The sequence below is a fragment of the Coffea arabica genome, chromosome 8e, assembly GCF_036785885.1.
Source record: "Coffea arabica cultivar ET-39 chromosome 8e, Coffea Arabica ET-39 HiFi, whole genome shotgun sequence".
In the NCBI taxonomy this organism is placed as follows: Eukaryota; Viridiplantae; Streptophyta; class Magnoliopsida; order Gentianales; family Rubiaceae; genus Coffea; species Coffea arabica.
Window position 1 is genome coordinate 269,668 of NC_092324.1, and position 22,396 is coordinate 292,063.

Below are 22,396 nucleotides of genomic sequence, written 5' to 3' on the forward strand. Positions count from 1 at the left end.
ACTTCTCGTTTGGATTGATATTTTTAAGAGCTTTTGTAAAAAAAATATGCTATAGCAATTTGATGTACCAGAGATAAAATAATAATTAAGAAATATGTACACGAAAAATATTAAATTTTCCTGCAAAAAATTACAATCCAAACGAGTTTAAGTATTATATTTGTAAGGAGAGTGAGTGAGAGAATATATTAACTTTAATTTGAGTTAAGTAATGTATAGTTGTTAGTAAGTGCTTAATAAATTATTAGTAGCGGTCCAAAGTTTCAACAGACAAATAAAACCGCACCACCGGTCTCAGTCTCTACTCTCTTCTGGTCTCTCCCTGCCATCTGTCATGTGTCAATCGTCACCAAACTTGCCACATGTCTTGTGCTTAATTTAATAAATTTCCCGATCTCAACTTTTAACCATTGCCTCTTTTGTCCCATTTTGATTCATTCATGACTAATCCTAACCAGGCACCACACCTTGCTTGATACAGTTAAAATAGTTCAATATCACAGCAGCGTTGAGCAACGTGAGCAGTAGTACATTTTCTTGAGGATTTTGATCTAAAAGATCTATTTCTAACACACACGTACCGTTGATACACGTTGTTGCAGCAGGGACTTACGGAAACATCGCCGTTAAGAAAGCAAAAAGCTATTCATTTGATTACTACTCGCTGCAATGTCATGCCTTAGCATCTCCAGGAGGGGGTCTCAGCTATTCTCCCTTGTCCCCATTTTTCTCTTCCTCTCTTCCGCTTCCGTTTCCTTCTCATCTGGAGAAGATGCTCCACTGTTTCCTACATCCCACAGGATGCCCACTTCAGGTAATAATTCTTTCTGTTAGCAGCATTTCTTTCATAAAAACACACTGTCTTTTTCCTTGTCTATTTTTTCCCCCCAAGATGCTCAATTCATCTGCGATGGGGACTTTTTATTGAAATTTCAGGGGCATTTCTCGAAAGAAATTATGGGGTGGTGGTGTCTTGGAGAGCAAAAAGGTTTCTTGCTGAGAACTCTAGTACTACTACTGGAAGTAGCGGTGACGAAGAGCCTCCCTTGAACTCTTCCCTTGTTTTGGCTGCAAAGAGGACTTACAGAAAAGATCCTCTGGATGACTTCAACAAGTATTCTGGTGGATGGAACATCAGGAATAAACATTACTGGGCTGTAAGTCGCTAAAAATATATGTATCAATTTTTATTAAAATCTCTTCTTCTTCTCTCTCTCTCTTTCTCCCCCCCCCCCCCCCCCCCCCCCCCCCGGCCCTTTTTAAATGGTGGAATTAAAGAAAGCATTTTTTTACAGGGTATTATGGAATTTAATTTAGTTAGGGATCCTCTTCTGTATTCATTCGCCTTCTGGTCTTAATATATGGATGAAAGCTCTGAGATGGTTTCAGGAATTACTTTGGACAGAGTGGTTGGTAAAAATTCCCTGCCTTATTGGAAAGGGAAAAGGTCTCTTGCTACAGAGATAGTAGTAGAGTGTTATCTTTCTTTCTTTTTTTTCCTTTGAAAAAAAGGGTGGCTTTTTCTCCGGTTTTGAATTTTTTTGATGGAAAATGTTTGTTCAGGTGCCTGTTTGGGCGCGGCGTAACTTTAAGCTGAGAAAATGTCCCGTGGGAAATTATGAAATCTAACTTTGAAAGTTGGGGCTAATTTTGTGCGAATCGAGTGATTTACAGTACTTTATGTGGAGCTGGCCAGCACTTCCCCGAGTGGAGTGTAGGTTAAAGTCAAAAAGGTTAACTGAAGGATAAAGATTCTTGACAGAAAGGACGTGTAGATACATTATTGGATCTAGTATGAGCATTATATTATTCTGCTAATCAGCTTTCTAAACCCAACCTGGAATCTGAATAATTGTGGGTCCATTAGAGTGGCAAACGCTCTGCAGCTCCATTTTGGCGCCATATTTCTTCGTATCCTGATGTGCTGGATATGATTACTGCTAATTCCAAAGTTAAAACATTATTATTGTGCTTTTCTGTTGAATGCGACTAACCATAGCCACAAGATTTTAGATACGCTTTCAGGCACTAGCAGAACTCAGAATTGTTCTTGCTTTTCCAATTTCTGCTTTATGAACTGTAGGTTGTAGCATTTTAAATTATCTGCAATGCGGCAAGTTCCTTGGACTGCTTCTTCTTGTATTCTCGTGCACTGGAAGTTTGACTATGACTCAAGTGGCAAATGTTTTGCATTGCAATGATGAAATATTGAGCACCAATGCTGATAGCATTTTAAGTTTGGTCGCAACACCTCCTAGTCAACTTGAACTATTGAAACTCCCAAGATTACCTTCTTGATTAATGTTTTAGTTCTATATCAGGTGATACTCCATTGCGTTTCATAGACTAGCATTACTGTAGGAGGATTGCTATTGAAGGTGCTGCTATTAGTCTAGGAGGATTTGTATTCGACAGTTTGTACTGAACTTAATACAACATTCAGATAATCAACTACCATTTGATGTAAAAAAATGTATTGTAGCGATTTGATGTATGTGAGATAAAAAAATGATTGGAAAATGTGTTCACAGTAAACGTAAAAATTTTTCTGTGGAAGATCACAATCCAAACAACGCATCTTCACCAGATACAAAATATGTGGGGCTGCCAGAATGCAGTCCTTCTAATGATTAAGAAGGGAGAGAAAATTCTGCCCTTCACCTCCTTTGACACCGCAGGTGCATTGTTTTTCATGTAGTGTTGGTTCTACGTGGCAATCCTGTTTTTGCATTTAGCTGTCTTGGAAAATCAAAATTTGCCCTCTTTGCTATCAATTGCTTGTTGTAGATACTCTATCTGCATTTTAAATTTCTTGTCATTAATGTATAAATATTTCTTTCCTCAAGTAAATTTTGACCCAGTCAATTGTTCATGTGCAGTCTGTGGCTTATACAGCTGTTCCTTTTTTTGTTGTTGCGGGAATCTGGTTCCTCGTGTTTGGGCTAAGCTTATTCCTCATGTGTCTCTACTTCTGTTGCTGTAGAAGGGCGCCCTATGGATATTCTCGAGCAGCTTATGCCCTCTCACTGATCTTGCTTATACTCTTTACTGTCGTGGCAATGTAAGAACCACCCCTCTCACATTGACACACTTGCTCGTGCTTGGACATATTTTTCAATCTCTCTATTTTCAGTTCATTGTGATCTTTCATTCGGGAACTGATATGATATTTTGCATTTTCAGTGTAGGATGTATTGTCTTGTATGTTGGCCAGGGAAAATTTCACAGCAGCACATCAAATACTTTGCAATATGTTGTGAATCAGGCTGACACGACTGTGGGGAATCTTAGGAATGTGTCAGGATATCTTTCTGCAGCTAAGCAGGTTCAGGTTGCTCAGGTGCTCCTGCCTGGAAATGTCCAAACCGACATCGATCAGATTCTAACCAAGATAGACTCTTCTGCTAACACCCTTTCTGAGCGAGCAGATAAAAATTCAAAGGATATAAGAGATGCCATAGCTGCGGTGTAAGTCAATAGATTAAAAATATGTGCCTTATCCTGTATGGCCTGGTGTTCCAGATTATAATGCAATGGATAATGCTCATGCAGGAGGTTGGCTCTCATCATTCTCTCAGCTGTTATGCTTCTCATGACATTCCTTGGATTTGGTAAAATTTTGCAATTATCTCAATCCTGATATCAATGTTCTTGTAGAATGTGCCTGTTCCATATTTTCTTTAATCTTCTGATTGCTACTTCTTTTGTACTCACTCGGACTTTTTTCCCATTCTTCCAGTATTTTCGATATTCGGCTTGCAGTTTCTTGTTTACATGTGAGTCCAATAGTTATTGTCAAGTGCAGATCTTGTTTCGTCTCCCCTTGGTTATATGTATAGTCATTCTTCTCGTTCTTGCGATTCATTACCTAATTTTAAAAATACTAATGCCAATTATTCGTTCTTGCAGTCTTGTAATCACTGGATGGATAATGGTCACAGGAACTTTTATATTGTGTGGCATATTTCTTGTTCTCCACAAGTAAGTTTTTAGGAGCATTACTTTGTTTTGTATACTTCTTTTTAACGCTTTCAGTTTCATTCCCGCATCACAGAATATTTTATAAACTCAGGCCATGCTAAAGATGGAATATGGTAAAGTCACTAAGTCCATTTCCTAGAAGCACGCTTGGACACCTGTTCTCCTGGTTGGCTTCTTCTAGCATTACTTTCCTATTTGTGCCTTTTGGATAATTTTAACCGCAGAAAGCTGTAAGGACATTATCGGGGGTGGTATATGAGATGTGCACCTCAGTCTTAGGGTTGATGCCTTTTTTTTAAAAAAAATATAGGACTGGTTTGGCATCTGGTGTGTTAGTCTCATTTTCTTTTTTCTCTCAATGCAGCGTTACCACAGATACCTGTGTGGCAATGAATCAGTGGGTCCAAAACCCAACTGCTCATACGTCTCTAGATGATATTCTTCCTTGCGTGGACAATGCCACTGCACAAGAGACTTTGTCCAGAAGTAAGGAAGTAACTTCTCAATTAGTGGATGTGCTTAACCAGGTCATCACCAATGTTTCCAACATCAATTTCTCCCCCAACTTTGCACCTTTGTACTACAATCAATCTGGGCCACTGTTGCCACTCCTTTGCAATTCTTTTAATCCTGATTTGAGCAATAGGACATGTACTGCTGGCGAGGTGGACTTGGACAATGCGACACAGGTATAGTTATCATAGGATCAGTAACACAACCTCTTTGCTTGTGTATCCAGCTCCCTCCATTCTTTGCTGTAGTCAAGAATATTAACTATTTTAACTCAATGACACAGGTGTGGGGTACCCATGTCTGTCAAGTTTCACCAAATGGCGTTTGTGTGACAACAGGCCGGCTGACTCCATCTCTCTATGGCCAAATGGCTGCTGGTATAAATGTGAGCTTCGGGTTATATCACTACGGCCCTTACCTGGTTAGCCTACAAGACTGCTCTTTCGTGAGACAGACGTTCAGCGACATATACACGACATATTGCCCTGATCTGCAACGGTACAGCAAATGGGTGTACATTGGGCTAGTAATGGTTGCCGTTGCAGTTTTGCTCTCTCTGCTGTTCTGGGTTATATATGGAAGAGAAAGACGGCATCGTGTTTACACCAAAGAGCACATGCCCAAGCCAATTGAAGACTATGAAAGAGATAAACCTACCTAGAGAAAAGGTGGAGTTTGTTTTGTAAGCCAATTTGTTGTGTTGAGCAAATTATCTGTGTGTCAGTGTTTTGAATTTTGAGGTTATGTAAATTAGTTTGGCGATATGTAGAGCTTTTGCTGCTGTTTTGTGCTGTAGGGAGTTTGGCAATTAGCAGGGCTGAACCCATGCACGCAGCCATGTGTTTCAACTCTACTCACTTCCGGTCCCTTGCTCTTCCAGTTCCACTTAACAACATGATATATGATTAGATGCTTCATTTTGAATCAAATTGTCAGATTTCATTTGTTCATGAGTGACTGCGAGATACATTATGGTATTTGATGAATAGAAATGCCAGACCAGAAGAGGAAACGGGGAGTACTTTGGTACAGTATGCGAGTTGCAGGGCTCCAAATCCTGTTTTCCCATGTTAAAACCTTGGAACAAGAAGCTCTGGTAGTCCTAATGAAGTAACTCGTTGATTATTCAATGATTCGATAATTTAACCAAAGAACCAATAAACCGGCCAGTTTTTGACCAATCCAACAGGCACTGAAGGCCTGCTACTCCATAGTTTCAGACCCAGGACCTCCAGCAAAGAATTGTAAAGCTTCCACTATCAGGCCACTGGACTTGTTGATGCTACTATCGAAGTGCCTTTAATTTTTTATAAACTTTCATAATGTCTAAACTTTGATGTTCCCTACTTTCTGCCTTTGGAAAATCTTTTCTTTTTATGTAATACTCCCTTCAAATACTTATTGAAGACTTTAGTTAAGCTAATTACCTACTCTATGTAATTAATAAATGAATTACTGAAGTGATACATTACTATCATGCATTCACAAGACAAAAATTACTCGCATTAAAATATTACATTTAATAGCTTAAATTAACTAAAAAATAAAATTTTACACTTCAAATTTGAGAGGATTGCCAATTAAATTTTTTTTGTACATCTTCCTAAAGTAATTAATAGCTCATTGAAAATTGAGTAAAAATTTGTCAAAATACATTTTTTTAATGTTAATACTTTATATCTTGTATTAAAAATAGTGAAATATTAATATCTAATTTTATTAAAAAAACTATTTTAATGACCCACTAGTTCAACCGCTTACCCGCTGGTTGAATCAGTAGCCCTTCACTTGGTTTAATAACTACGGTTTCATTGGAGCTGCTAAAGAAAAGAAAACCCCTCAGCGGGATCATTGGTGGTGAGACTAATGCAACATGACGCGGTTGCTGGCCAACAACTGCTGCAACTGTTATAGGGATAGGGGTGGGATGGAATCAGCAGAATGTAGAAAGTTGCTAAAACAATCGTTCCTTTTCTTCCTCCTTTCTGTCCCCTCCCTCACCACCACCAAACAGGAAAAAGGAAAAAAAAAAATCCCCTCTTCACAAAATCTAGCGACCAAGAAATCTTTAGTTTAACATAAGCATTTTGTTTATCCTGAATGTTGACATGTTAAATTTAATTAGTTCACAATTGCCACAATCTGCTGGCTGGCCTAGAGCAATACACTAGTGAAAGTGATGCTCATTCCTGGCTGGCCAAGACGATCATCAAGAGCTGAGCAAATACACCTGCTTTGCTTATAAATAGGCTAATGACGTCCACTTTGAATTATCATTGATTAGCATCTTTCTTGTTCTTTTAACAAAAATGTCGACACAAGGATTGAAGGTGTTGACATTCTTTTCTTTTTGAAAAAAAAAAGGAGGAGCATAGAATGAGATTCTTAAGAATCAGAGGCTACAGAAGTCAATAGTAATTGTTAACAAAAGTTAGACAGGGAGCATCTCATTCTTTCAGGTTTGCAGCTTCCAGCCACAGACACATTCCGCTTTGTCAATTTCTTCTGCTACACATTTTCAAACCCCAAATATCAATCATGCGTATCAATATTCATTCATTATGCTGAATTTGTTTTGGGACGAGAGGCTAAGAGGATGATCAGGTTAATTGCGTTCCTAATTAGCATGCAAGTTCGTTCACAAGATGAGGGAATGAATAGTTTAGTTAAATATTATTATACTACTGATTCAACGAAGGGAAGGAGAATTCCAGGAGTCAGCTACGTACTATATATCTGGCTATTTTGTGGTGCCAAAGGCCATTAATCCTCCTAATTAAACATTTATAAGTCGTCATTACCAATAATCTAAGTTGCAGCACTGTACGTGGGTAGCCATGCACGGTAGCTGACAGCAACCGGCCGGCTGTCAAAGATGTCGAGGAGGCAGCTCCTCACATGGGACGGGTCTGGAATCAAATAATGCATTCTGGAGGATCAAATCTAAACAAAGGGCAGGGCTTCCAATTTTTTACAATACAAGACTTTAATTGATTCTTTGAAGTCCAATTAGTTCAGCAACTGCGCTTCATGATAAAAATTTATGCAGTAATTGTGGATAGGATAAAAAAAGAACTTTACTGCGTATTGGGGAAGAAATGTAACAAAAACAACAACAAATTTAGGTGTGTGAGGAGAATGAGTGATTAAATAACTTGTAATTGCACGTATCCACCTCAATATGTACGAAAGAATTATTCGTATCTCTTTTCTCATCTCACAATAGCTGCTTAATTCTTCCCCTTATTTAGCTAGCAAAATGGAGTATTACACACTCGTGCTAAAGGCATATGTGATGTGTGTATAATTCATAATTCTTTTTTTTAAAAAAGAATTAATTTAAAATAAAATTTACATTACTAAAGCAAATTGCAGCATTTTAACCTTCTTTTCCCAAAAAATGATGGTTGTTTTGGCAGTGACAGTAATGCTTATAACTAGACATATATTTCATTAAGATGTGTTTAGATAATTATAGTAAGATACAGTTATCTTAACAATTCATGTGCAGATAGTAAAGTAATAAGTGATTTTCACAAGAACAAATTTTTTTTTTTCTGGAGACGACAACTGTTGTATAACCTATCTATCCTAGACTACCGGGAAGGAGGAGCCTACAGAGACTTTGTATCAGGGGCTAGTAGGTACACAAACCTTACTAGATAAAAGGAGTGCGATGGTATAACCCTTGGATTTTTTTTTTAACTGTAGATGGAATTTGAACCCCTACCTACAGCCCATGCAGGATCTTAAGACCCGTCTCGGTGGCGGCCGCTGAGCTAGTGGCCAAGAAGCACAGTGGTTTCATAAGAACAAATTTGAGAGTATACTACAATAAAGTGGCAAAAATTGTTTACTCCAAACCATCAATTCTCTCTTTGTATGCAATAGTATAGATGTTAATGCAAATTTCAGAAGTGGCAGCTTGAATCACTTGACAACCAATCAAGTGAGTACCTTGCCAAATCGTGGACTGTACTCCATTCCTCAACAAGAAGTCCGACCAAATGAAATAGATAGATATCATTCTGACATAAGATTATTGTTTGCTTTATAGATATCGGTCCAAACTTTAGCTTAGAGCAACCGGCATCCAGAATTCAGCGCGGCTATAATTAGTGGTGTTGGACATTATATATTGTAATTAGCTACGCACAATTTGAGCTTGGCGTTTATAGAATCGTATATGTATATATGTATGTATAGGTTCATTTCTTTTGTACAGATGCGTGCGCAGATCAAAGTCACAAAGATTAGCATTAATTAATTGTGTCGTGGCATCTGAAAAGTATTAATATATTGCACGGTTTGCGGCTCGATGTATGGTGACATTTGATAAGCGTCTGATTTTAGTTCGAGCTTTTTCACAAATATTCATGAATCCTATAATCTCCCCGAATTTTTTATCCCAACATTAGAGTAGTTTTATGAGCCTTTTTAAAAAAAAAAATTTATAAAAAAAAACAAATTTCCTTAATAGATTGTTGAAAATCGTTCATCACCATTTGATTTACATAACTGTCATTAAACATGCACTACAATTACGGATTTGTAATTTAACAGATACAATAAATCTTACAAAACAAACCGTAATTTGGCAAGAAAAAGAAATCCTTCCTAGATTCTTCAACCTAACAAACCATAATTTGGCACTTTTAATTTCGTCTCACAACTGCAATTGGGCCAAGGATTTGACTAAATCGTTCACGTTATCGCTTGATGCATTTGTTAGCAACCACAACTAAGCGCAAGCTTATCTCATCGATGTTATCATAAAGATGCCCTTCAGTGAAAATGAAGTTTACGTTCTAACATATAATATGTAATCTTCTTTGCTTTGCCTTGCAAACTCGATAAAATTCATGTTGTGCCCAGAAGCAAGCGTATTGTTCTTCTATTTGTTGGCTCATCATCCCTACTTCCCGAAGGCCGGGGAGGGAATTTAAAAAAATATTTTTTACAAAAAAAAAAAAAAGAAAAATCTTATCCTGCATCTTGTCTAACTGGAAAAGTTAATGCCTGTTTTTTTTTTGTCAAAATAAATCGGCTCTAGAATTCGGCAAGGTTAGCTAGCAAGCTTCAAGGACCATAATATAATAGCTAGGGAGGGAGATAGAAGAAAGTTTATTCTGTGCTGAATAGTGTCAATGTGTAGTTTAGATTGGTGCAGTACATATGGCGACACAAAGCAGTAGTTTATCATCCCTGCCTAAGGTATGGTATGGTAAATTCATGTTCGGATTGCATTTTTCTGAATTTTTTATAGAAAAAAAATTACTGTAGTAATTTGATATATGTGAAATAAAAAGACGATTTAAATATTGTATTCATAGAAAACGAAGCAAATTTTCTTTCCAAACAAGGCACAAGCGACAAAGATTAGGTCACTATTTTGTTATATACACTAAATTGTGGGGACGTTAGTCATATGGTATAGAAGGTAAAATGTCATGAGGTCTAGGGTTCGAAATTCATGGGAATGAAAAGAATAACGTTGGGAGAGCTTTCCCCTGCAACGGACCCGATCCGCTTCGAACAGGATTAGTCGCAGATCATAAAACGAATGTGAACATTTGTGAGTTATACCTAAAAAAAAGAGAGCAAAATGCAAGAGCCTCAAACAAGTTAAAGTTAAGCACTTAGCAGCAAAGCAATTACGGTAACCACCAAAGCGACAGCTTACCCAAAAAATGAATCCCACCCCACTCCACCCCATGGCCCAATCCAAATTTAGAAGAAAAAAAAAAAGAAATTCTGCAGATTCTATCCACTATTTTACGTGGCAACTTTTACACATGTCGCCCCGTAACAAATTTGTCATCCCAAACGCCTCTCAAATTCGTCGTTTAGCAAAACAACCCACCGAAAATTCATTTCCAGCCCTCCGATCGATATTCCACCCAAAATCCCTAACCCACCCTCTGCTTATTACTAAACCCCATCTTTAACCACTCTAGCTATCTTGTATATTCCCAATACTACCCCCCAACTTGTAATTCATTTACCACAAACCCCAATCCCCTCCCGCTCCCAGTCCCATCCTATAAAGCTTGCCTTTGACAACAGCTAGGTTTGCCAAACTGAGGAGCCTTAGGGCCCTTCCAAGGAAATACAACAAATCTTCCCTCTCTCTCTCCATTTCTTTCCTTTTCCTTTCATTTCCTCTCTCCCTCTAGAGTCAAGGGGAAAAAAAAAAAAGAAAGATAAAAATTGCGGTCTCCCTCTAGAGCGCTGGCAGTCTGGTCTAGTGGTAGACCGGTAGTAGTTCCAAATGCCGACATCTTCTAGAAGGTCCAGCGGGCCGGTGTTGCCTATAGCGTTGGCGTTTCAGCGCTCCGTGTCTCCGTCTGGCCGGTTTTATTCCCCGCCCACCGCCTCCGACATGTCATCCTTTTCTTCATCCACCTCGTCCAGCTTTTGCTCCTCCACTTCATCCAGCTTCTTCCACCGATCGGCGTCTCCCACGCGCGTTAACCTCCACGGACTGGCTCCGATTTCTCCGACGCCGTCGGTACGGATGTCCATCGACAGATCCATCTCGCCTCGCCGGTCCGTGGCGATGTCGTCACCTCGGGACCACCACCACCACCAGGTGGTTCGCAAGCAGAGCAGCTGCAAGAGAACCTGCTTGTGTTCTCCCACCAGCCACCCAGGTTCCTTCAGGTGTAGTTTGCACAAGAACTTAAACAAGGCGCCGCCGCCGCAGCAGCAGTCGCCGTCCTACTCGTTGAAGAATCTGACCATTCAGAGATCGGCGATGAAGAATTCGCTCGTCCGGATCGGGACAGTTGAAGGCGATTTGGTAAAGCGAGCTTTAGCGGCTCTGATTAGGCCTTCGTCGCATCAGATTCGCCGCCGCAGCGATTTCCAGAGAAGGCCGAGCCGGCTCTCAGCCATGTCCAAAGCCGGAGATCCGTAGACACAGGTTGGTCTGACAATTTTTGATATTATCCGATAATTTTTGTCTGCCAGCGTTTTCCGGCGAAGATGTCGGTGCCGATCAAGATAGACGAGAAACCGGCGGTCGTTTTCTGTACTCCGGCGATTCGAAGTACCAAAGGAAACAGATAGTAGCAGAGTTTTGAAACAGGGAGGGGACCCCAAGTGAAAGTGAAATCTATCACTTCCTTGTACATAGTGAATTGCTTGGAGCTCTATGATTGCTAGTATTGCAATTGTTTGGAGGACATTTTCGGACAAAAGATTGAACACATTACATTGAATTGGCCAACTAATGCTAAAATATTACTCTGACAATAACAATAATAATTATAATAATGGGTAAAAAAAAAAGGGCTGGTGAAGTTGTATCGTTCGTCATTTGAACTCAAATCAATTCGTCCGGATGAACTGTGTGTGCGTATGTTGTTGTCCATGAACTGTGCGTTCTCGGCGCCGGGATCTCCGTTCAGTTCACCGTTACGTGTTCATATTTTCCGTTCCGTTCAGCCGTGCAAGGTACGTTCGTTCAGCATTACGTATTTTTTTTTATCTACTCCTATTTTGTACGTACTAGTACTTATTATTTATTTTTGTTATACTAGTACTGCTATGCTGTTTTTGTTGGTTGTGTATTTGACAGGCGTATGGCATCATGAGCTCATCCTAGGTGGGGAACGGACTTCAAAACACTTTTTTGGACTAATAGATAGTAATAGAAGATAACGTCTTGACATTGGATGCTGGCTGGCAATATGAAATTTTGGACCTTGAAACTAGCACTTACCCCACCTAGGGATCGTTGCTTGGAGCTTATTCCTATGGACATTTTTTTAAAAGAAAAAAGGAAAAGAGAAATATAAGTAGAATTTAAAATGAAAAAAAAGGCATATAATTGGTGAAGAAACTTTATATATATATATATATATATATATATATATATATGAATGAGGATAAAATCTCTCTCTTGTTATGAAAAATCATATAAAAAATAATTGAAGTATTTATTGTCAAAGACAAAAATGGTGGAGTGATATTAAATTAATATTCTTTTAGAAAGGGAAAAAAAGACTTGGTATGGTAGGAAGAATGAGGAGCGGAAGGTGGTGAGTGTGGAGCACCCCAGCCTTGGAAAGATGGTCCCAGAAACAGAAGAAGAAGAAGATAGATTTTGGAACCAGGCTGGCCACTTATAGCACATGGCCCAGGTGTTATAGGTTGGGGGACAAGACTTTTTCGTAGCTTTGGGTCGGAAAATTTGTTCTTTCCCTTAATATAATAACGTATGGACCCAGGTTCGATGGCAGCTGGCAAGGTGTGAATCTGGATACTACTACTAATTTTTGTTTTTGTTTTTTTTTTTTTTAAAGTGTAGCAATCAAGTGGAATGGAGCCCAAAAAAAAAAAAGAAACGAAAGGTTTTACTAGTAGCAGTTAATTTGTTGGGGAAGGTGGGAAAATGTTGGGTCTTTATGCAGTGAACTATCTGGCCAAAAGGAAGCGTGGATTGTAGCAGTACAAAGTCAATAAACAGAGAATAATATCCCTCAAGAAATCTGTAACGGAATGGTGAGAGTCATGGCCTTTGTTTGAAATACAAATGCAAATACAATACAAGTAGGCTACCAATTGTTTGGGGGGGGTGGGGTTTGAATTATCTCACAAGTCGCTGATTTCGTGACGCCAAGTTAGGAATCTTTCAAGTTCAACCTCTTATATTTTTGGGTCATTTCATTGCTTAATAAGATGGGTCCCCGTGGACAATGGACTCCCAATCACGAAGCCTCCAAAGTTTGTCAAAATACACTACAAATTTTTTAGTGCCTCTCCACCCACAGGCCACACCCACTTTGAATGCATGATATTGATATATAGAGAATTTTTTTGGTTGCCCAACTTTGAACGCCAGCTCTTTTCCATTTTTCACACTGGCATCATATTACCGTATATACACATTCACCAGTCAATCATAACCATTTTCATACTAATAATTGCTCTGTTTGGATCTCCTATTTTTAGAGTGTTTTTTAAAAATTAGTTTTTCAAATACAATAAAAGTTACAATAAACTACTCTAAAAGATAATCTAAAAATTAGTTTAAATTTTTTTAAAATTTTACCAAATATCTCATAATAAAGTGCCAATAAAAAATAAAAAATCCTAAAAATAGCTAATCCAAACAGACTCTACAACTATAATAGAGCATCAATAGAACTGTTCTTGTGTCTTGGTGTAGACTCTTCTCACCAAAAAAAAAAAAAGGAGGAGGAGGAGGGGGATAAAGAAACAGAGTGCAGATGTAGACCCTGAGAAACTTCAACTTTTCTTATCTTTTGGCGGTTGGGCAGTTGGATATTACCTGTCAATTGGCATCTTTGGTTTTTCAGACCTTTTGGGTCTCTCCCGCGTGGGCCTCTCTCACTCTCACGGGAGAATTTTAATACAGCGTGATAACAACCGGACAGAAGACACAAGAATCATCTATCTAGATTCTAGATGGAGTTGTACACAATGCACACAAACAGATTAAAAAAATATATAGTATATGATTTTGTTTAATTACATAATAGCCCTTGGAATATGTGCCACTTTTTCTATATACGGAGCTTTTTGATTTTGTTTAATTTTTTTTAAGTTTCATTAGAAGCATTGAACACTAATTTTTAAGGTTGGTGCTATATATTACTTCCACATTAATCGTTGCCACTGTCTAAAAAAATGGATACGCAATACTTAAAAAAGATTGTGAAAATGGTGGAAACGAATTCCTAACTCATAAAAAATTCACAAATTTTTAGTAATTTACAAGTAAGAGCATTCACAGAGACTTATACACAAAAATACATATTGCCCTACAAATTTTGTTAATAGTAAAACAGTCAATGTACAGATAGGACTGTAAACAAGTTTAATCAAATCGAATACTTTAGTATTCAAAATTTCTGTTTATTTTAATGAAATTAAAATTATGTTCAAAATTTACTAACTTATTTATTGATCGGAACTCGAGTAACTCTATTTTTTTTTTGCCTATCACTATTAAAATTTTTTTACTAATTGAGCCATGTGCGAGTCGAACTTGAAATTTTTTACCAAACTCAAATGAGTTTTTATTGAATCGAGCTTAATTTGAATATCAAATAGTTGGATTTATCTTTCATTTCTATATAGAAAACCTTTGGAATAAATATCCATTATGCTTCTTTCTTCATAAGTTGCCTTCAAGTATCTTTTTTCCAAAAAAAAAAAAAACTACTATATGTAAATTGGAAAAAAAGTATGGCAACCGGATGACAAGGAGTGACAAATTCTTTAAAGTATGAAAACGGTAACCTTTGAATAATAAAAAAAAAAAGCAACCTCTATTTTTGGAAATTACTTCGTATTGACATGGACCATGTATGTTTAAAGCATCTTAAATAAGGGAGACAAGTGTTATGTTTAAAAATTCGAGAGCATCTACGTGCAATTGTCAAAAATTTCATGGGAGGTATGCGAAATGATCCCCTTAATTGAATCATGAAGTAACGACCATTTCAAAGGTAGTACTGAGTTTCCTCCAAATTGGGGGGTTCAATTTCCCTCCAAATAAGCAGTGAACCGTTGGCTAGCTCGGCTCAGGTCAATGGAAATTGGAACTTCTGAAGCAGGAGAGAAAAGGGTAAGGTGGTTCTCGGGTTCTTTCTTTTATTGGCTGATGACTTATTCTATTATTATTGTTAGGAGAGTAATAAGAAATTTCTTCCACCATGCAAATGGAAGATGTACAAAGTGTTTCCAATTTCCCTTGAAAATTCTCGGTCATGCAACGATCTATGCTCCTAATGCTGGTAGAGAAATTCTTGAAAGTACCTATTATTAACATTCCTCATAGACTTGTTCCTAACTTTATACCAAAGATACACGACCAAGTTGTCTGCCACAAAGTTCCAAGTCTCAAAGGAAATATGTGCGCAGACTTCCTCGCAAAGGAAAGCCTGAAGACAAGAGTAGGAGTCACTTGGATTGAAAGTCCATTACAGAGCTTAAGACGAATTCTAGCAGCTGATATCATGGGAGTTAGCAACCCCCAAACTAGTTTCTGTGTAACAGGCCATGGCCTTCCAAAGCACCCAAAAAAAAAAGCGGTTCAAGTCTCACGTGATCCTATCCATAATTCCATGGACACATTAACAACGTTAGTGAAAATTAAGAAATTATACCGAGTATTTTCTCCCACTATATTCAGCTTATTGTTCCTTCAATTTATTTGGGTAAATTGTGAATTTATAATGTTGCTTAATGGTGATTTGCTTGTTTCGATGCTAGGTCAGGTCAGGTCAATGGAAAAGCAATTACTGGGAGCTGGAGAAGGACTGGAAATGGGAGGAGTTGCAGAATAATCTGCCAGGCAACATACACAATCATCTCCCTGACTGAAGGAGAAATGAATCAGGACACACTCTGCTGGAAACCAGATAACAGAGGAGTCTTCATGACAAGCTCTGCATACGGCTTAGTTTGGGAGAATAAAGAGAGACTGTCACGCCCCTAACCCGCACGCGCCAGTTACGTGATATCCGCTGTATCCTCAAGTCCCGCTCAAGAATACAAGACACCCCATTGCATACGGCTTAGCTTGGGAGAATGAAGAGAAACACCCCATCAACATAGGGTGGAATAAGATTTGGAAGCTGAGAGGACCCTAGTAATGGCAGAACTTAATCTGGAAGATCAGACATAACAGATTGATAACACAGGAGAAAAAGCAAGGACGATCACTCACTACAAATGCAACCTGTCCTATATGCATAGGGGTGTCAATGGATCGGGTTCGAGTCGAAATTGAAAATTTCGGATCTGAATTCGCTTTGTATGTAGTAGACTAACATTCGACCCGCATATCCGACAGGTCTTGATCTCAGAGTTTCGGAATTGGGTCCGGGTCAGATTCGGGTCTAAAAGGTCCAAATTTAAATATTTCAAAATTAAATCCAAAATCAATCACAAATTCAATCTCCAAACTTAAACAAATCAAATTACAAAACTAAATCACAAATAACTCGCAATAGTCAATCTAAAACTAACCACCAATCAATCTACAAAGTCATTATTAAATTGTTAATTTGATAAAAGAATGTATTTAAAAATTTTATATTTTATAACTATTAATATACTGTTCGGATCCGAGTGAAATACGGGTCAAAATTCTATATTTTCGTATCTGACCCTTTTTTTTGTTAGAGTAAACAGGTTTGGATCCAGATTCAGGTATCAAAATTATTTTTCAACCCAAATCCGAAAAAAATTTATCGGATTTGGGTCGGGTCTGGATCAATTACAGTGAACATCAATGTCATAAGTAGCAACAAGAGTTCCCATCCTACATTTTCAGATTTGGATGCAAAGTGCTGATAAAAAAAGTCCATGTTTGAGCCTTTATTTTTTTTACAGAAACAAATGAAATTTGCAAATAACATCAGCATACATTAAATACAGCTCTTAAGCTTTACCACCAACTAAAAAATCTACTGATCAAGCAAAAATCTATTACATAACATGCTACCTTTCTTGAAACTGATTCACCAGAACGCTTCACTATAGTAGTGTTGCATTGAAAATGAAAATTCGTACCTTTATTTCTGCTTTTAATAACCTCACTTCCAAGCTGATGAAGAACAATTTCACTTATCGTCCATTGTCTTCTTCTTTTTCCTTTGTGTTTTTTTTTCTTCTCTATATCTTCCCTTCTAGCTATATGGCTACAAAGTAAGATGTATTTGTTCAATCATTCTTGTCAAATCGGCCCAACCACAAAAATGGCACCAACTTTCTTCTTCTATTGGCGCCATTTCTAATGGGCTTTTAATCACCTAAATAGAAGTTAAATTAATGGGCATTTCATCCCCAAATTAATGTCAGTCATCGTTCCAACTTCAAAGGACAAACTGGTAATTTCGGCACTCATGATGTCAGCAACGGCCCCAATTCTCTGACAGGGGAGCTCAGTGAAATTTTTAAAATCTTGATGGGTGTCAGTGCAAGTGTCAGAAAGCTCAGGGAGGTTTGCAGCGAACCGAACTCAACATTGATTTGACTTCCGCGGGTGCATGCCCCCCCTGCCCGCCGCGCCCAGCCAATGTATAACTAAAATCGCTAAACCAACCAATGCGCACTCCGCCAACTTTGGTGGTTGGGAATTTTTACTGCCACTCGCTTTTGGCAGATAAAAAATGTCGGTTTGGTCTACTCTCCGGCGATCATCTCAACCCTTAATCGACCATCATCGCCGATACATAATCCAATCGCTCCCGAACCGCTACTTCTCCTCCTTACCGCCGCTATTGCCGCCGGCGACAGCATCCCATTTGGGTCGTTGTACTACCAGTAGGCCATTCCTGAGATGGGTCGTCCCTGGAATAATCGCAAGCTCTACCATTGCTCTCGCTCTCTATTCTCGTACTACTAGTAGTCCTCCTGCAAATTTCCCATCTTTATCATTTGCTGATGATGGCTCTGTAAGTGTAAATTCTCCATCCTTATCACTACCAACCCCACCTGATGATTGTGATGCTGATTATGATAATGATGATGGTCGACCCAATCAATCCAAGTTTCTGTTTGGAGGTAACTTCTTTTTCCTACTAGTATTAGAACTAACATCTACTTTTCTATCTGGATTTATAGAAACTTGAACTTTGTTTTTTTTTTTTTTTTGGGGAAGACAGATGCATATAGGAGGAAAGTGTTTTTTAATTATGAGAAGCGCATACGGATGCGAAGTCCTCCTGAGAAGGTAGATATCTTACTGATTGAATTCACAATTACATATATGTTGTTGGTACAATACGGATTCTGTTTTATTCTTCTTGTTAACAGAAGAAACTACTTAGCTTATCCCTATTTGCCATTGGACTTGTTTTGTGTGGAAAATATATGTTATTTGTCTTTAATAAACTGTCACCACAGTTGTTCACAATCTTGAACTACATCATCTCATCTCAAAATATATAGCTCTCCCTGCAGCCAAAATATATAGCTCGAGGACCTAAACCAGATTTAAACTTCAAACTTTTAGCCTTCGAAACAAGAAAAGAAAGGACAAAAGAAAAAAGCTTGCAACTCCATCCATGTACCCTACCCTTTTAGCTCCACATTTGCACGTATTACCTAGTATCTGCGGCAAGTTCTTTAGGTCCTGACTGAAGAAGTGTTTCAGACAAGTTTGGATTACATTTGCTTATTGAAATGAAGAAGGCTGCTTTTTTTTCCCCTCTCTCGAGGCTACTTCCTGCTAAATCTCTCCAGTCACCTTGAACGCCCACAGTTGTTTCCCAAAGTAGTCACCATTGTTAACTCTAGATGTCCATTAATCACTGTCCACTTTGTGAACATTGCTCTGGTGGCTACCATTACCCAAGTTCCAAATAAAAACCTGGGATCACCCAGTATAAAGATGAAAATTTCATGTGTTGTACATGAGAAATTCTCCTGCAGGGAATTTTTTTTCTTTTCAATCCTATGCAATGGGATTGGGGCAATGTACCAACAGAAGCTGAATGCTTTAGCCCATAAAAGTAAAGGAAACTTCTTGTGTCCATGTGTCTAGGTTGACAACCCAAATTGAAGTTGAGGGTGGTTAAGCAATTCTTCCATGTCTTTTGGCCTGTTTTCAATTTTATTCCTTTGTACTTTTGTGTTAGTTGCATGGGGCTTTAGTTTCAATTTCATTCCTAAAGATGTACTGACTTCTAAGTAGAAAATGATGTTAAAAATTCTTTAATTGTCAACTCTTTCTTAGAACAACTGATTTTCCCTTGTTTTAGAGAGCCTTCCATCTTGACTAATGCTTGAAATGGTTATGGACCATTGACAAGAACTTGCTCTCTTTTTCTGAAGGTATTTGAGTACTTTGCTTCTCACTGTGCTGATAATGGAGAAATATTTATGACTCCAGCAGACTTGATGCGAGCAGTTGTTCCTGTTTTTCCTCCATCTGAATCAAACCTTGTACGAGATGGATATCTCCAAGGAGAAAGGACTCCTGGTGAATTGCGTTGTGCCCCTTCACAGTTCTTTATGCTTTTTGATACGGACAATGATGGTCTGATATCTTTTAAGGAGTGAGTTTTGCCTTCTTCCTTGTGAAGACAATTGTTTGACGTCTTGTACCTACAATTTGCTCGCTTGATTCTACCTTTTCTTCCTTCATTGTATGCCCAAGAACTGCAGTTCCCCAGTTGACTGAAGGCAGTTTATATTTTACTGTGACAGGTATATATTCTTTGTCACACTACTCAGCATTCCGGAATCCAGTTTTTCGGTGGCTTTTAAGATGTTTGACCTTGACTGTAATAGGTGGGAAATTCATGCAACTTTTACGCAAGTAGCCAACTCAGTCAATTTGTTTTTTATTTTTCTGTTGGTTTGGAACAAAAATTAGTTTCTTGTTGCTTTGGTTATACATATAGGTTATAGTCTCTGCAGGAACAAAAGGAAAAGACTAGAAATTATAATTTTTTTCATACATATGTTTCTGCTAAATTTTAGGAAAAAGAAAATATCTACTATGAATAGGAGACTGTAAAGAATGCGTCACCTGTAGCTTCTTTGATGGAGTTGCATCAGCGAAAGTGGACTCAAAGGTTGATTAATACCTGGTGTTTGTAGGAATACTGCTTAAATAGGTAGTTCATATGATGCATTTCACTAAAGACTGTTTAATTTTAAACTTTCTACTGAACAAATTCATGCTTCTTTTTACCATTTTCCTTTTCCCCTTCTGGTTCTTTATCTTTGGTTTACTTTGTTTGAAGTACTCTCGGGGGCTCAAAAACCATATGCCTTTTCATCCTTCTGCTTATAATTTAATGCTCATTTCTGATGGTAGGGAAATACACAGAGAGGAATTCAAGAAAGTAATGGCTTTAATGCGAGCTCACAACAGGCAAGGGGCTTTACATAGGGATGGACTTCGAGCAGGGCATAATCTTGGGGGTTCAGTAGAAAACGGAGGCCTAGTGGCATACTTCTTTGGTGAAGATGGGAAGAGGTGCCTTCACCATGATAAATTCGTACAATTTCTGAGAGATCTTCATGATGAAGTATAATTTTCTCTTCCACTTTATCCAGCGTCATTTAGAGAAGAGAATGGATAAAATTATTTTGGGGTTCTCTATTTTGTCTTAGACACCAACTTCAATTTGTCCCTATCATTATTATTATTATTTTAAATTACATAGCCATATACCTATGTTTCTTGTCCCAGTTCCATGCTCTGATTCCACATTCCTGGTTCCAACAAGATTTGTAAATGATATCTTGTGATTAGTTTGCTGGAATAATTGTTTTACTGCTCAGGAATTTTACTGTAAGAAGTAACTTTGGATTTGGATGGATTTTTGGTTGAAGGTGTCATCATTTCTTGATTAATTTGGAATGTGCTGTACTAGGTTTTCTCAGTCGAGGTTCATCTGATGTCTTTATGTTTCTTTACTAATATATTGGCCTTCACTGGGGTATCCAATTGATTGAGAAAGAATGAGTACTAGAAAGTTCACTTTTTGTAATCTCTCTTTTTCTCTCTTAGTTCTATAGAAAGTTTTGTGATTTCAACTGCTGCAAAGTAATTTCGTGCTTGGCCTTGATGCTCAGTTATTTTGCTTAATGAAAATGGTTTTTTCAGATGCTGAAGTTGGAGTTTTCCCACTATGATTACAAGTGCCGAGGGACCATATCCGCCAAAGACTTTGCGTTGTCAATGGTAGCTGCTGCTGATCTGAAGCATTTAGGCAAGTTGCATGATCGTGTTGATGACTTGGACAAAATGCCACATATCAGCAATGTCCGTATTACACTTGAGGAATTCAAGAGTTTTGCAGAGCTTCGTAAAAAGTTGCAGCCATTCTCGCTTGCAATTTTCAGTTTTGGAGAAGTGAATGGTCTCTTGACAAAAGGGGATTTCAAACGAGCTGCTTCTCAAGTAGGATCTCCATATCTTCTAATCATTTTCCAATTGTGAATTAGTATATATTCTCCTGAACTCAGAAATGGTGTTCTCTTCATTTTCCAAAATAATCAATTTTTCTTGTTTTTATGAGCCCTGGAGATATGGTTCCTGTCAGGTTACATTTCTCCATATCCATGTTACAATTCCGCTTTTGCATGCACATATTCTTGTAAATAATCTGCCCTAGCTTGCTCATTGAATCTTCGGGTTTAAAAAGATAACCTTTTAGCGGTAGTTGTGTTGAGATGTTGCTATTGTCGTGTTTTGTTCTGATGAAATCAATCATCTGTTGCAGGTATGTGACGTCTCTCTCACTGACAATGTGATCGAAATAATTTTCCATGTTTTTGATGCAAATCGAGACGGAAGTTTAAGCTCTGACGAGTTCATAAGAGTATTGCAGAAGCGGGAGAAAGACATTGCTCAACCAACAGAAGCAGGGATCTTCAACTTTTTATCTTGTTGTTGGAACTGCAGAAGCAAATACTCCATATCTCGTCTGCTTTCATAATCAACTTCCACTTGATATTCTGACGTTCAGTGCTGTGCATACTGACTGGTTCAGACGACGTGATAAGGCGACAATGATTAGCATTTTGCTGAATGAATATTTTGTAAATCACGGGATTAACCATGCATGGCACCCGTACCGTTTCTAACATGATGCTGTGTGTCATGGCCAGGACTGGGAGTTTTAACTGAAGCATGGATGTGAGATGGTTTATGGGCTTATTATAGTCCATGATTTGGAGTTTTCTTCGTCTTCGCCTTGAAGTTACATGCTGTATGAAGTTATATGCTGTATATAGTGGGAACTCAAATGATTTATTGAGCTAGATTCGTTTCTTTTAGATGCAGTAAATGTATTCCCTTTCATAACTCACAGTTTTTTGTATGAGTGTTTCGATAAATGGACTCTGCGAAGACACTTCAAAAGCCGGCAACTTTTGAAGTGCTCCGCAGCACTTAACTACT

The 22,396-nt window shown here is 38.1% G+C and overlaps 3 protein-coding genes across 5 annotated transcripts; all 3 read left to right on the forward strand.

The window, feature by feature from the left end:
- The first annotated feature begins 412 nt into the window (after nt 1–412).
- Nucleotides 413–5,423, forward strand: LOC113704261 (uncharacterized). The gene is made up of 9 exons (XM_027226051.2): nt 413–814; nt 937–1,157; nt 2,880–3,061; nt 3,184–3,468; nt 3,553–3,611; nt 3,740–3,776; nt 3,910–3,981; nt 4,346–4,670; nt 4,778–5,423. Exons 1-9 carry the CDS (start codon nt 670–672, stop codon nt 5,153–5,155), a joined length of 1,704 nt encoding a protein of 567 aa, XP_027081852.1. The 5' UTR covers nt 413–669; the 3' UTR covers nt 5,156–5,423.
- Nucleotides 5,424–10,551: 5,128 nt separating this feature from the next.
- LOC113703881 (uncharacterized) lies at nt 10,552–11,717 on the forward strand. The gene has a single exon (XM_027225378.2). It carries the CDS (start codon nt 10,766–10,768, stop codon nt 11,411–11,413), a length of 648 nt encoding a protein of 215 aa, XP_027081179.1. The 5' UTR covers nt 10,552–10,765; the 3' UTR covers nt 11,414–11,717.
- A 5,748-nt stretch (nt 11,718–17,465) lies between these two features.
- LOC113704298 (calcium uptake protein, mitochondrial) lies at nt 17,466–22,300 on the forward strand. Of its 3 annotated transcripts, none has more exons than XM_027226105.2 (7): nt 17,468–18,039; nt 18,141–18,208; nt 19,312–19,535; nt 19,687–19,770; nt 20,303–20,516; nt 21,098–21,394; nt 21,717–22,300. In XM_027226105.2, the coding sequence occupies exons 1-7, from the start codon at nt 17,646–17,648 to the stop codon at nt 21,930–21,932; spliced, it is 1,497 nt and encodes a 498-aa protein (XP_027081906.1). In that variant the 5' UTR covers nt 17,468–17,645; the 3' UTR covers nt 21,933–22,300. The 3 variants fall into 3 exon arrangements, with proteins under 3 accessions (XP_071917797.1, XP_027081906.1, XP_071917798.1); XM_072061697.1 differs by having other exon boundaries at nt 17,904–18,039; nt 18,137–18,208; XM_072061696.1 differs by lacking the exon at nt 19,687–19,770 and having other exon boundaries at nt 17,466–18,039.
- Nucleotides 22,301–22,396: the final 96 nt, after the last annotated feature.

What these genes read in the sequence shown, in the direction of transcription:
- LOC113703881 (XM_027225378.2), top strand. Translation starts at nt 10,766, where the DNA reads ATGCCGACATCTTCTAGAAGGTCCAGCGGGCCGGTGTTGCCTATAGCG.
- LOC113704298 (XM_027226105.2), top strand. Translation starts at nt 17,646, where the DNA reads ATGTCGGTTTGGTCTACTCTCCGGCGATCATCTCAACCCTTAATCGAC. An exon ending in ATCCAAGTTTCTGTTTGGAG is followed by an intron (nt 18,040 to 18,140) that starts GTAACTTCTTTT and finishes TGGGGAAGACAG; the next exon opens with ATGCATATAGGAGGAAAGTG. An exon ending in TGAGAGATCTTCATGATGAA is followed by an intron (nt 20,517 to 21,097) that starts GTATAATTTTCT and finishes TGGTTTTTTCAG; the next exon opens with ATGCTGAAGTTGGAGTTTTC.
- LOC113704261 (XM_027226051.2), top strand. Translation starts at nt 670, where the DNA reads ATGTCATGCCTTAGCATCTCCAGGAGGGGGTCTCAGCTATTCTCCCTT. An exon ending in CTCTTTACTGTCGTGGCAAT is followed by an intron (nt 3,062 to 3,183) that starts GTAAGAACCACC and finishes TTGCATTTTCAG; the next exon opens with TGTAGGATGTATTGTCTTGT. An exon ending in AGAGATGCCATAGCTGCGGT is followed by an intron (nt 3,469 to 3,552) that starts GTAAGTCAATAG and finishes ATGCTCATGCAG; the next exon opens with GAGGTTGGCTCTCATCATTC.